At 37.0% G+C, this 15,118-nt stretch overlaps 1 protein-coding gene across 1 annotated transcript; it reads right to left on the reverse strand.

The window, feature by feature from the left end:
- Positions 1 to 1,333: 1,333 nt before the first annotated feature.
- LOC107588596 (hypoxia-inducible factor 1-alpha-like) lies at positions 1,334 to 14,497 on the reverse strand. The gene is made up of 15 exons (XM_016276745.1): positions 14,280 to 14,497; positions 8,064 to 8,260; positions 7,826 to 7,971; positions 7,141 to 7,225; positions 6,945 to 7,057; positions 6,630 to 6,829; positions 5,511 to 5,617; positions 5,276 to 5,423; positions 4,928 to 5,166; positions 4,304 to 4,500; positions 4,101 to 4,205; positions 3,725 to 3,942; positions 3,470 to 3,572; positions 2,457 to 2,565; positions 1,334 to 2,353 (listed from the first exon to the last, which is right to left on the reverse strand). The coding sequence occupies exons 1-15, from the start codon at positions 14,306 to 14,308 to the stop codon at positions 2,190 to 2,192; spliced, it is 2,160 nt and encodes a 719-aa protein (XP_016132231.1). The 5' UTR covers positions 14,309 to 14,497; the 3' UTR covers positions 1,334 to 2,189.
- Positions 14,498 to 15,118: the final 621 nt, after the last annotated feature.

Genomic DNA, 15,118 nt, shown 5'->3' on the forward strand with positions numbered 1-15,118 from the left:
ATAAAAAATAACGACAGGCCTTCGAATTAAATAAATTGCTTTTTAGTTATTCAGGTACACGTTTTCGGTGCATCTCTAATTATTGGCGACATCAGAAATGGATATTGTATAATAGATGCTTTTTTGAACATTTTAGCAATTTAAAAATATTAAAAAATTATTTTTTTACACGGCACCCCTGCTCTCGACAGATGGCACCCCGATTGGGAAACACTGGTGTAGAGAATGGAAAAAGGCCTAAAACAATAATAGGTGAAATTATATTTGTTTAAATTGTGATTTGTTTCTAGACTAAGGTATTTAAGAGTTTACATGTGTAGGAACTGTTCCATGTATATACTGTAGTAAAAATGTAAAGGCTTAAAGGGATAGTTCACCCAAAAATTTAAATTCTCTCATTAATTACCCACCCTCATGTTGTTCCAAACCTGTAAGACCTTCGTTCATCTTCGGAACACGAATTAAGATATTTTTGTTGAAATCCAAGAGCTTTCTGACCTTGAATGTGCTAGGACCCTTGCTGTCTGTGGAGGGTCAGAAAGCTCTCGGATTTCTTAATTTGTGTTCCAAAGATGAACAAAGGTCTTACGGGTTTGGAACAACATGAGGGTGAGTAATTAATGACAGAATTTCCATTTTTGGGTGAACTATCCCTTTGTGCTTTGGTGTTAAATATTCTTAATTATTTTTTCTTAATGTGCTCTTCTAATTGCCATTTGACCTTATATGGATGTAATTGTGCTTTATTTGCTTAAATGTTAAACTCTTTACATAATTTTATATTTTTCTCCCCTTCTATATGGCTTCATTGCACCTTACAATTAGGCTAAATATAATTCAAACCTTTTTGTATATTGTTGTATACCCATTGTAGTGAACTATAATGTATAAAACATAAGATTTTTATTCATAATAAATGCAGTTCTTTTGAACATTTAAAGAATTCTACAAAAATATCAAGCAGCACAACTGTTTTCAAAGCTGATGATAATAAGAAATATTTCTTGAGCAACAAATCAGCCTATTAGAATGATTTCAGATGGATCGTGTGGATGTGGGGTTCAACAGTTCATTGTTAAATTTTTACTGTATTTACTGTTTTCAAAGCTGATGATAATAATAAATATTTCTTGAGCAACAAATCAGCATATTAGAATGATTTCAGATGGATCATGTGGATGTGGGGTAAATAGAAAACAGTTCATTGTTAAATTTTTACTGTATTTACTTTTATTTATTTATTTATTTATTGTCTTATTGAGTATAAGCACTTTTTTTGAAGCCTTTCAATTAAAACCATACATTGATATTTAAAGCTGAATGTTGTTGAAAATTTTTTTTATTTGTCACAGACATTACAATTGTCCTGAAGACAATGTGACACGACGAAGAAGAACATGAGAAACACACAGCGACAAAGCTCACACACTAGGCATTGTACCATATCTTATGCCTCCTATATGCCACTTTTAACGTAAGACAGGAATCTCATAGGGAACACAAGAGAACATTTAACTTGTTAATGCCCTAGATATATTCAGAGATTTAACTAAGTCGAAATCTCTAGCAATAATAATAACAACAGTGAGTAATAATTTCAACATTAAGGTAGTTTTAGGTAGTAGTGTGGATCACTCTACCAATGCTGACTACTCTCAAATGCTGTATACTCTATCAAACGGATTAAAATAACAGCCACTTTAGACATTTCACAACATTTACATCCATGTTTTCATGTGGGACACATAGAGACCTGAACAAAGAAAACATTTAGACATACCTTGAAAGTAATTATAAAAACAGCAGTGCTAATAAAATAACATTTTCTGAAAGCTGCAGGTAAACTCATGTCATTTGTGCAAGAATAATATTTGCAGTTGTCACACAATACAATCTTATATAGAATATATATTTATATACATTCTCTTCTCTGTGCGTATTTCTAACCTGGAAGAGCACAGCTCATAACTGCTCTACGGATTCTGTTTTACCCTCATTGATGATTTATTAGTTGTTGTTATTGTTTTTTTGCATTTTGATGTCCAGCTTGTATTTACCATCCACTCATTAGAAGCAGAAGCATCCCAGCTGTTTTGATTGCTCACCACTGTTTCTTTGTAATGGAAGTTAATCTATAATGCCACTGATCTCTCCCAATCATGGGAAACCATAAGTATGTTTTTTCTTTTTTAAATAACTAGGTCCAAGGCACACAGTAGCTCCTCCCCCTGTAGCAGGTGCTGCCGCCCAGTCACAGGCACATTTACCTCACAGTCGTAACGGGTAAGCTGGGGGAGGGGCATCATTATGGCTCCACCCTCTGACGATCTGCTCAATAACCTACTCGCAACATCTGTGGGAAAAACAGAAAGAGCAATTAGTCATTGTACAATCATGAAAATCAACTGATCTCACAATATTCACAAGGGTTTCACACAGTCTCCATGGTGACGTACCAGATGGCAGCAACAGTATCGTGGCATGACGAATCCCTTCTGATGAAGAAGCGTCTGATTTTCTGACCTTTTTCTCTGGAAAATCAGACACCACCTGCAGCACAGAACCCTGGGAAAAAACACCATCAACAGTCAGTCATAAACTCTCCTTACACACATTTAAAGTAACAAATAGTCCCACCATTAATTGTTGTTGATAAGTGCTATTATTTTGCTATAATGCCCAGCTGACTGCACATTGAAAAATATGAAAAATAGAGAGAGAGAGAGAGAAAGAGAGCTGTTAAAAGCATCGCAATTATCCACAAGTAATTCACACGACTCCAGTTCATCAACACCTTGTAAAGTAAAAATCTGCGTGTTTGTAAGAAGCAAATCCACCATTAAGCACTTTTACATTTAATAATGCTTCCTCCAGTAAAAAAAGGCCATGCCCTGTTGTTTTTGCTTGCAAACAGTGCTTGAGTCATGCATATTTCTCTCCTGATTCAGATTTGAAGTTATTTTGAAGTCTTGATGGATTTGTTTCTTACAAACATGCAGCTTTTCACTTCACAAGATGTTAATTGATGGACTGGAGTCATGTGGATTAATTGTGGATTATTGTGATGTTTTTATCAGCTGTTAGGACTCTCATTCTGACGGCACCCATTCACTGCACAGGATACACTGGTGAGCAAGTGGTGTAATGCAAAATTTCTCAAAATCTGTTCTGATGAAGAAACAAACTCATCTAGATCTTGGATGGCCTGAGGGTGAGTACGTTTTCAGCAAATTTTCATTTTTGGGTGAACTATTCCTTTAACTTCCCAAGCAACACACACAAATATTGGTGCAGTATTACTGATGTAATGAGATCACAATGTGTATGTTTAAAGTGTATTTTACAACAGCTCTGAATGTGTTTCTGTTTTATAAACAAAGATATCTGACAGTTCATTGAAGTGAATGACCACTCAGGATCAAGTATTCCAGAGAGGTATGCAATAATACACACTAACGCGCAAACATACCAGCCTTATTGCTTCAGACAGAGGTATGGTCTCTCGTTTTCTTTTGAGTAGCTTTGGGTTGGTCTGACATTTAGAAGAAATATCACTGTCTTGAATAATTTCCCTAGAGAGTTACAGAACAAAACAGAACATGAGAGAGAAAGAGAGAGGCAACAGAAAACAGATTGTTCTTGAATAACTATTTGTTTGTTCATCTGTTTGTTTGCAGCACAAATCTGATCAACAAAGCGTGTCTCTCTGTAGGTGAAGTCTCACCTGCTGTTGTCCTGCTTTGTGGTTCTAGTGTCTAGTGACACTAAGTCTAGAGGGGCTGCTGGGAGAGCAGGGGCAGTTTGTGTGCTGCTGGAGGGGGTCAGTTCAAGCACTGAACCCGGGCTGGAACACATCGACTCGGCTGGAGAAACAGTCCGCAGCTGGAAATCATCATCCATGGGAATGTATGGAGCTAACATCTCTAGATCCAAACCCACTCCCTAAAAAATCATCATAAGCAACAGCATTAAATGAGCACATAAGGGTGCAGTACATGTTTTATGTTATGTTGGTTGACATGGTCATCTTGGACTTATATTGACATCTGTGTGGATTCGGAAGCAGTAGGTTTGAACTTCAAGTTTGAACAGTCATCTACCTGTGTATTAAAGGGTGTCTTGGACTCTATATCCATGGAAAATAATCTCTCCACGTGACCCGTTATTAGCTGGTCACTTAATTCTGAATCCACAGGGAGATCGACCTGAACATAAACAAACAACCAATCCAAAGTAGAGAAAGTATATCAAAACATTTGTAAAGTATAAGGAAATGCACTGTAAAATTGTGACTAGACTCCACCTGGGATCTGGAAGAATCAGGAGGCGAAGATTGTGGGAATTGGAAGTCGTCAGGTTGTAGATGGGCTGTGGAAGCATCATCATCATTTAGGGAGGAGCAGGGAGGAGAGAGGGGTGAGAGAGGTAGCAGGACACTTGAAGAGGGCAACATAACATCATTGTAGAGAGGAATTTCTGTCAACACAGAGAGTGCAGACTCTGCAAGGAAATAACATAGAGCAAGGATGTTAAACTCCTCCATACTTTTTTCTAAATGGTCGAAATATGAAAACAATTTTTATACAATACAAATATTTCTGCATACTGTATCCATTTATTTTGCAACACTGAAGGAAGCAATTTTCTACGAATGTGAAAGACTTCCTTTTAATTAGGTAAATAATTAGAAAAATAACAAAGTGCACTAAACTGTAAAACTACTTGCGCTACAAACCAATGAGTTCATAATCACAATAATAAATTAAAATATTATGATAACAAATACCAGTTTGCAATATCAATCATTTTTGTAAAGCTAAAATATGAAAAGACAGAATTTACTGCAGGCTGAAATAGTGTGAATGACCCTGAAACTTCCCTGTCTCAGAACAACGAATAAACCTGATTTAGATTGTGGCATTCAAACCTGTGCTGGTGATATCCAGAGTGAGGACAGGGTCTGCTACAGTCAGTGCCTCTGGCTCCCCCTCCAGGCTGTCATGTAGCTCCTCTCTCTTCTCATTCTTTGCCTTTGCCTCCTCTTTCAACTCTGCCATAGTCACTTCAGTTCCGAGTGACTCCTCATGGTGTTCTTCCTGTTCCTGTTTTATTTTTGTGCTGTTGGTTTGCTGAAGGGACAGGATTTGTTTTGGCTGTTCAATGCCACTGCAGAGTAAGAAATTATGAAAATAATGCCACTTACACAAACACATATTGGTATTCAGGTCGACACACGTGTTTCAATGCACACTTAGACATCCTTGTAAAGTCCCACCTGAGGATGTAGTTAACGCAGACCACACACTGTGGCTGGGAGTTTTTACTGTTATAGATCACAGTGGCTTGAGTCTCTGCCCAAGCAAACCCTCCTGCTTTAGCCAGAAGCCGGTACTGTCCAGTACACACTTGTCCCTTCACAAACACTGCAAAGAGAGACATATATAAAGCATTACGATGTATCTTCATTTAGACATATGTAAGTGAACTGCATTTACAGTATATGTTCTTACGGTTGTGGTGTGTTTTGGTCATGTGGTCAGAATCCAGCGCGTGATAGTATTCATACACAGAATGCTGCAACAGATCCACTGGCTCAAAACCCAAGAGCTCTGTGATCCTGCAAACACAAACAAGTTGCATGGCGCTCTGTGACACTGCAGCTTTCACAAGTTACCACTAGATGGCGAAGAAATCCAGGCCATAAGTCTGGATCTTCAGTCCACTGACTTTCTCGCATCTGAACATGCAAACTTCCTTACTAAATAGTAAGTCCAAATATCCATTAGTCCTGAAATGGAAGGCAAAAATACCAGACGACCTACTTCACAAGATTCTGAAGGTTTTGAAGCAAGTTCTTTACTGAATATATAGTACAAACTGAAAGTGTGTGATTTTTAACATAATTTTGGTTTTGTTATTTTTATTCTTTTTAGTTACAAATAATGACATTATTTATAATTATTTTATTCTACAGACAGTTTTTTTTAAAGGTCTATATGTCTAATAATACTAAAAAACGACATGCTGTAAACTTAATAGAATGTAAAAAAAATTATATTTTAGCATTTAAAAATAATATTTAGCAATAGCTTTGGGTTTAATACAGTGACAAGGAAAGCTTTAAAAATAAATATAATGTAAGAATATAATATAATATAATATAATATAATATAATATAATATAATATAAAAATATATACACTACCTTTCAATAGTTTGGGGTCGGTAAGATTTTTAATGTTTTTAAAGTCTCTTATGAAATAAACAATTCACAGCACAATAGAATAAAAACAGTAATTTTGTGAATAAGATAACTGTTTTTAGTTATCAATTAGTAATGTATTTTAAAATGTGACTCATTCCTGTGATGGCAAAGTTAAATATTCAGCAGCCATTACTTCAAAATTCAATGTAAATTCAACATTGATACTTTTCAACAATTCAACGTTGATATTTTGTTGTTTATAGGTTGTGTAACCAAAATCCAATGTTAAGTCAACGTCAAATTACCCGATTTTCATTTTCAACCAAAATGCAACGTCTGTCTGACGTCATGTCCAACGTCAACCTGAAGTTGACGTCCGGTGCCTGCTGGGTATTGTACAGCACTCAGATGTGCTGGGAATTTACCTCTCATCGCAGTAGGTGAAGCGCATATCTAAAGTGTGGCGGCTGAGAAATGTTCTAGAATCCAGAGGAGCCTCAATGTTCGCCGGGTGGGGAATAGACTCACAGGTGAGCACCAGGTATGTTGAACACACATTTTTTTCCTCACACACAGCCTTCTTGATGCCATCTGTTGTGTGGATATGGCCCGAACAGCGCAGCACCTGTCAGAAAGAGAGGCTAATAGGGATAAATATATATCCAGTTTCACTGCATAGATGCTTTCAGAGTGATATGCAGTCACATGGTCAAAAGTGAAACACAAGTAAGGGGTGGTACCTTCCAGGAGGCAGATTTGACATTGACAGTGCGCCCTCTACTGGTCAGTGTACATTTCATCCTCAATAGAAAACGTCTGTTTGTGTGCTGCTCCTTCGCTTTCTTAGACAGACCTAAATGTGGGAACAGGGAGAGAGATGAGCATGAGTGATCATGATTGTGACTGAGACAGAGAGAGAAAAAGAGAGAATGTTACCAGTCCTGTGTGCCAGCATTTCTCTGAGCTCCTCATGGTCACATGGATGAGTAAACTCAAACACACTGTGTCCAGTAAGGTCAATCTACAAGGGAAATAAATGGTTTAAAACACATAAATCAGGTTCTTATTTTAATTTCTAAGACCTGGATACAGATTCATAATGTGGATTATAAAATGTTTTACAATTACTACAGTAATACCCAAATTCTTACCCAAAATATTATTATTAAGCATGCAATTGTAAAACCTGGCATATAGTTTTGTTGTTGTTGTTTTTGCTTGTTCTACTGTTCAAAGGTTTTGAGTCAGTAAGATTTTTTTAAAGAAAAATTCATGCTTTTATTAAGCAAGGTCATATTAAATTGATCAAACGTGACAGTAAAGATATATATAGTGTTATAAAAGATTTCAAACAAATTATCTTTTGTAGTTTCTATTCATCAGTGAATCATGAACAAATGTATAAATATATTAAACAGCACAATTGTTTTCAATATTGATAATAATAAGAAATGTTTTTTGAGCACCATTTCATTCCTATTAGAATGATTTCTAAATTAAATACATGTCAAACTGAATTGGGCCAAACTGTAACCAAATTTCAGATTTTCAAAATGTTGTTGATGCAATCTAATTATTGTTTAAAAGAAAAAAAAGACTTTCGATGTGAGTTGGAAATCACCTGAGGAAGGCCCAGACACTTGCTGACATTCTCTGACAGGTAGACGATGTCGCCATCAGCAGAAAGAACCATGAGAAACCCGTCCAGAGCTTTCAGATATGAACTGTTCCACTGAGAATCTAATTCAGACTCCACATTCAGTACATCTAAAGAGAGATAATTTAAAAAAACACATTCTGTCAGTAACAAACACAGCAAACATACTAAATGAATCTCACTGAACATCTGTCTCTCTCACCTGTCTCTGTGTTCAGTAGTTTACGCAGGCGCAGGTAATTGAGTGCGAGTCTCATGACTGATGCTTTATCCAGGTTAGAGGTGACACTGTGGGGGAGGGGCAGTTCTCTGGCCAGTTCATAAAGCACCTCTGACTCTTTTCCTCTCCGACAACGTGCCGCATCTCTGGATTTCTCCTTCCTTCGCTCTGAACTCACTCTATAATGAACACATACACATATATAATCCATAATAAGGGTCTGTGCTGTTAATGCCTTCAGCAATACACACCTGTGTGCTCTGAAACAGTCAAAAACATACATCATAGAGCTTTAAAACGGACACACAAGTTTCACAGTGTATAAACCAGCTGAAAACATTAAGCAAAGGTGCAGTCGAGCAAGCAAAATTATTGAGGATGCTGATAAAATGTTGTTTTGTGTGAGCGATGTTAGACTCTAGGGCTTCTGTTTTGAAATAAATAATAAACAAACAATAATGTATTATAATGTATGGATCTGCATTGTGGGGTGCAGTGTAATTTTGTGTTATTTAGGGTCAGGCAGGCTAAAGACAGTTGTCTTATTAACAGAGACTCAATGGAGACACGGCAGGTAAAACACACAAAGATCCTTCTGTACAGTTCCTGACATCGTAATGTTTGCTGTGAGCTGTCCTCAGGGCAAATACGGAAAATCAAGAGCACATAAAACATCCGTGGACAAGACTAGTCAAAGATGTCAACACTGTTTAATTAATTCTGCTTGATTTATATTTCCACTCTGTCTCTTTCTCAAGATTTGAATCATGAGAAGCCACAATTTACAGTGTCAAATTGGTAAAAATTAGACATAGCCTGTATTTGTTTGAGTTTGTAAGTTTGTATGTTTTTATGCATTTGCCAATTGTGAAGGTCACATTTAGTTTGGTGCTGATTTCACATACTTGTTGGTGTAATGGTAATGTCTTTGTCTGAGCATCTGGGTCCTGGGATTAGATGTGTCAGTGGGCACAATTTTGCCATGTGCTTATATATTTTTAAAAGGATGCATCATATACAGCAGCCTGTGATTGACAGATGCACATGAGAAAACTGAAAAGCATATTTTTATTCTAAAAACCCTGGCAGGTTAAATAAATGTATTGTCTCTAAAATGTTTACAGTTATCTCAATCTAATTAGTGGTGGGGATTTATCAATGATTCTTTCTGCGGGTTACATCATTACACCAGTAGGTGGCAACAAATGAGTAAGTCACTGACTCATTCGTTCAGCTGATTTGCTCAAAACTCTACTTTACTCACAAAGGACACCGGTGTCTTTATGAGTGAGTCCTTGAATCAATCACTCAACTGGTTTGTTCAAAATGCTGATTTATTCAGGTACAAAAGTGACTGGCTAATAATGGCGAAAATATGAAATAAAAATGCCTTCATTTTTTAAATCCAATAAAGGATCTAAAGGAAAAACTTTCTTTTGTTTTAATCTATCAAACATTTTACAATTTGTTATATTATTACAATCAAATATTGTATAACTACATTAAAACAAGATGAAATCTTAAATAATTTCTCAGCTTCATGGACAATACATTATTAATCGTAATGCATTTAAGATTTTAATTTATTTAAAATGTAAATTGTTCACAATTCCTAAAAAATTCAACTTGTCCACTTACTCCTTGGACCTCTAGTTTTTAAAGACATTTTAATGGCCCCTTGTTACAGATACTTTCTTCTAGTTTCAGTTGTTAGCATACATTCTACAACATAATTATTTCTATTAGTGCTGTCTGTCTGCAAGTGGACAAAAAAGTTACACCGTTTTGCAGTGTTTGTGTGTGTGTGTGTGTGTGTGTGTGTGTATTTTCTGTCTTTCTCTAAGGCCCCTCATGACAAGACACAGTCATACATTAGAGGATGTAAAGCTTACACACAAACATACACTTTTGAACTCCCTTTGAGGTCTGTACACTGATACAGTGCAGTTAGAGCATCTGGATGCTGGCCAGCCTATCGCCCTGAAAGCGAATGCTAAAGAAACCACTTAGTCGTCTCACCCCTCTTCCTGTCTGTTTCTCTGAATCACTCCACCTGTTTGAGCATTATCTGCAAATGCTGTTTCAGAATCAGATGCAGCAGAACAGTGAAGACAAAAAAGACATTAGTCATGCACCAACAAACATACAAGAGCTTTCAATCACCCCGCTGACCATTTCCCATTCAATACACTAATTAGGAATATATAATGAAACAAATGTGGATTCATTAAGGTCCTATTATGTGTATGCACTTGTAGAAAACATGTTTAGCACAAAACAGTATACAATTGAAAAATCCTATTACAGTTACAATTATGTGTCCCTATAGTGTTCTTCATCTGTCATAATCTTTTACCTAAACCCTGAAAGGTTCTGCATATAGCTCAAAATGTTTGTCTCCATATACTATAGGACATATTGAGTAGTTCTGTAGATTACTGTAAGTTACAATACATCTGTTCTGTAGGAAGTTACAGATGCTGTTTTAAGATAACAGTCTCACAAAAACACAACAGTAGCACAATGGAAAAAAAATAAGCTAACCACAAACCCCTGCTGAGAGAACATTAAAACATCAAACGGAGCATCATGTAGTATAATAGATGACAAAGAGCCCCAAGGGAAGTTGTTGAACACTTTGCAATAAGGTTCAATTTGTTAACACTAGTTAATGCATTAGCTAAAATACTGAACCTTGAATAGCTGAAAAAATAGCATTAAATTGAAATTTTAAATATGTAGTATTTAGTGGTATATGTGGAATGTTGTGGTATATGTAGATGTTACTGAACTGGCACTTGACACACCATATGAACACACAGGTAAACTTTGAGTCAGACTGTTTTAAACTAAAATGATGCCTAAGGTATCTAATATAGCAGTTACGCTCTGAACTCTGATATAATATTCTAGAAGTCATCTCAGATGTGCTGAGCCAGGCTGTGGAGAGCTGGCAGTCAGAGCCTTTAGCATGATCACGGCCCCCTCTGCGAGACGAGCTGTGCCCCTCAGCATGTTTTAATAATAATGATCCAATAAGCTTTCTGTCAGTCAACCTGCTCTCTGTTTTCTCTCCTTCTGACCAGTACAAACTGCTTCCTGCAGGGGACTACATGATTCATTATTTATAACACACACGCATAAGGCACACTTACTATGGTCTAAATATTTTAGCAAGGACAGTGCATACACACTCTTGCAGGAAAACATCTCTGTTTAATGTATTTCCACTACATTTGCAACATCGACTATTAGTATCAACAATGTTGGTGTATTTATAACCACTTTTAAGAGAGTATCATGTTTAATACTCTCCTTCTTAACTTCTTTACACCATGAACAGAAACACTCTCTGTGCGTACGAGTAAGTTGTGTGTTTAACAGGGCACGATATAGGATCATGCCGGATTTTGAATAGAATCTAGGTTAATGCCTTTATCCTGTCCTTTAAAGCGCTCGTGCAACATTTAGAGCTTCTTGGCATCCCGTGGATACTTTATTAGACATTATAACACATTTGAGGAGTGTCCAATAACCAGAGACCTGTTAATGAAATCCATACTAAAAAAAACTCTTCCATTAGAGGCCAATGACAAGACAGCGAGCAGGACATTATTCAAGCAAAGGTCAACATTCTTCATCAGCTATCTGATAATAAAGTCTCTTCTATTTACGAATTCTGTTTCTAAGAGGATGAATGGCTGGTTTGATAAGTGCAGAAGCAGCCTAACCTTTCTCAGCTTCGTTTTACACCCCTGCGAATGACAGCGGCGACAGGCCACAAGCTGATAGCACACAGGGGACCTTTACCATAGAGCCAAGAGGAGAGGTGTCAGCTGATCCAGAGCAAAACACTACAGTCGGCTTTCAGAGGAGAGCAGAGCAACACCAAAGATCTAACCTTCATGTGTCTGCACATTTAAAAATGGGCAACACCATACAATTGACATGCGTTACACAGTCATTTTAAATGTAAATACTGAGTTGTACTAGTTAACTACATAATTATAAATATATTTTTAGCAGTACAATTAATTTGGAGTCACCTGTAAATCAACAGTGAACATAATTAAACAACCTAATGTACTGTAAAGTACACTGATTGTCATTGCAAGAACCAAAACTCTAACCCATTTAAAAATAGGGTGCAAAAAATCTGTTCTTTATTTCAAATGCTGCCTCGTGAATAGGTTTAAGCACTTAGCTCCGCTTTTTAATTAAATGGCACTAGGCCGTATCTTCCAGCAAGGCTCCTGGGTGATTTTTAAAGGAAGAGATGATCAATCAAACCCACTAGCCTATATGTGATGTGGAGGTTCAACGGGTTCATCGGAAATCATTCAGCACTGCGCATGTGCAATAAAACTTAGACTTGACAGACAAATCCAGACTCAGATCTCTTTTAGACCAAAAGGTGAATTGTGTGAAAAAGAGTTCAGTTCTCTAGTCTTGTCAGTGATACTCAGAACCTAAAAATAATTAGCATTTACATTTAGGGTGATTTCTAAAAAATAAAAAAAAAACTGACTCGTATACGTGTGTTGAAAAACACTCAAGTCTTATTTCAGGTTACCTGCTTTTATTTATTTCTGCTTTTCGGCTATTTAAGTAAATTGGTTAGCTCTACATGCTTCTACTTAGCTCACTTACTGAATCAGATTAATACCGTTCTCACTGCAGTGAGGCAGATTTCATGCCTCGACAACAGTTCGATTCAGTCTGATTCGTGAACGAATCATTCAGTCCGGTTTTGGGAACCGGTTCAATTGATTCATTGAAAAAAATCTGTTGTTCAAGGAACCTCGCGAATCAGCGCACAACTCTTATGATGCAGCCAGTCGACTTTCTGTAACAACATTGTTTTTCTATAACTGATCCGTTTCTACACTTTGTTTTAAAGCAAAAAACTTAGCAAAGCATGCAAATATGTGAAATAAATACTCTTAGCAGAGCAACACCAAAGATCTAACCTTCATGTGTCTGCACATTTAAAAATGGGCAACACCATACAATTGACATGCGTTACACAGTCATTTTAAATGTAAATACTGAGTTGTACTAGTTAACTACATAATTATAAATATATTTTTAGCAGTACAATTAATTTGGAGTCACCTGTAAATCAACAGTGAACATAATTAAACAACCTAATGTACTGTAAAGTACACTGATTGTCATTGCAAGAACCAAAACTCTAACCCATTTAAAAATAGGGTGCAAAAAATCTGTTCTTTATTTCAAATGCTGCCTCGTGAATAGGTTTAAGCACTTAGCTCCGCTTTTTAATTAAATGGCACTAGGCCGTATCTTCCAGCAAGGCTCCTGGGTGATTTTTAAAGGAAGAGATGATCAATCAAACCCACTAGCCTATATGTGATGTGGAGGTTCAACGGGTTCATCGGAAATCATTCAGCACTGCGCATGTGCAATAAAACTTAGACTTGACAGACAAATCCAGACTCAGATCTCTTTTAGACCAAAAGGTGAATTGTGTGAAAAAGAGTTCAGTTCTCTAGTCTTGTCAGTGATACTCAGAACCTAAAAATAATTAGCATTTACATTTAGGGTGATTTCTAAAAAAAAAAATAAAAAAAACTGACTCGTATACGTGTGTTGAAAAACACTCAAGTCTTATTTCAGGTTACCTGCTTTTATTTATTTCTGCTTTTCGGCTATTTAAGTAAATTGGTTAGCTCTACATGCTTCTACTTAGCTCACTTACTGAATCAGATTAATACCGTTCTCACTGCAGTGAGGCAGATTTCATGCCTCGACAACAGTTCGATTCAGTCTGATTCGTGAACGAATCATTCAGTCCGGTTTTGGGAACCGGTTCAATTGATTCATTGAAAAAAATCTGTTGTTCAAGGAACCTCGCGAATCAGCGCACAACTCTTATGATGCAGCCAGTCGACTTTCTGTAACAACATTGTTTTTCTATAACTGATCCGTTTCTACACTTTGTTTTAAAGCAAAAAACTTAGCAAAGCATGCAAATATGTGAAATAAATACTCTTGTCGCGGTTTCATTCATACAGAGGCATGAAATATAAATGTGACAACAGGTTATAAGGCGAAAATTATTGAGAGACTGTTGACAGAAACTACAAGCAAAGGACAAAATTCAGTTAATGAAACAATATTACTGCCAAAACACGCGCATACCAAAACACAGAAAGTGGTGCTTGTTTAGGCTACCTTTTTTCCCCAGGTGCGACTGAATCCATGGTCAAACGGGACTCCAACACAAAAAAAACACTCGTTCGTTCAAATGATAGTCAGTCCTTATTGTGATATAACATACGCCCGGCAGGAGTCCCAGTGTTCGGGAGATAAAGTTCAATGAAGTTAAAGTGATGCTTCGCCTTTCCTCTCTCGCTTTCTCCGCATCTGCCTGACGGATCGCGTGGGCGCGCAGTCACGTGCCACGGAGTGGTCGGGAACGCGCGGCGTATGACGTTATTTTAATGACACACGGCGCTGCTCCAGTGAGGATATTTTTGGCAAGCGAGCCTCGGTCATACGCTCTCATAGACGCTGTCCTGCTCTCGCTGCTTCTACGTTAAAGATAATTGGATATTGAGCATTCATGAGGTCACATTTTTAACAGATAGCCTACATTAAGTGCCAACACACTATACAAAGAAGCACTTTAATGAAGTTCCTTAAAGGGGTCATGTGATGCGATTTAAATGTTTCCTTTCTCTTTGAAGTGTTACAAGCTCTTGGTGCATAAAGAAGATCTGTAAAGTTGCAAAGACTAAAGTCTCAAATCCAAAGAGATATTCTTTATAAAAGTTAAGAGTCAACCACGCCAACCTAAAACGGCTCGTTCTAACACACCCCACATGTCTACGTCACGATGTGGGAAGATTTGTATAACACCGCCCAAATGTTCACGCAAAGAAAGGAGGCGTAACTTTTATTCTCGCTGTGTTTTGTTGTTTCCGCCGCCATGTCGTAAAGACGCTGTGTGCTCTGTTGTGAAAACGAAACTACTTTGTTTGGTCTTCCAAAAGAGGATGATATCTGCTTCG

This window comes from Sinocyclocheilus grahami, unplaced genomic scaffold (assembly GCF_001515645.1).
Source record: "Sinocyclocheilus grahami isolate Dianchi unplaced genomic scaffold, SAMN03320097.WGS_v1.1 scaffold106.1, whole genome shotgun sequence".
NCBI lineage: Eukaryota > Metazoa > Chordata > Actinopteri > Cypriniformes > Cyprinidae > Sinocyclocheilus > Sinocyclocheilus grahami.

Excerpts from the sequence above, each read along its gene's own strand:
- LOC107588596 (XM_016276745.1), bottom strand. The coding sequence starts at position 14,308 with ATGGATTCAGTCGCACCTGGGGAAAAAAG. Across the intron at positions 5,167-5,275 it reads TGCGTTAACTACATCCTCAG|TGGCATTGAACAGCCAAAAC; the intron begins GTGGGACTTTAC and ends CTTACTCTGCAG. Across the intron at positions 3,943-4,100 it reads AGACACCCTTTAATACACAG|GGAGTGGGTTTGGATCTAGA; the intron begins GTAGATGACTGT and ends ATGATTTTTTAG.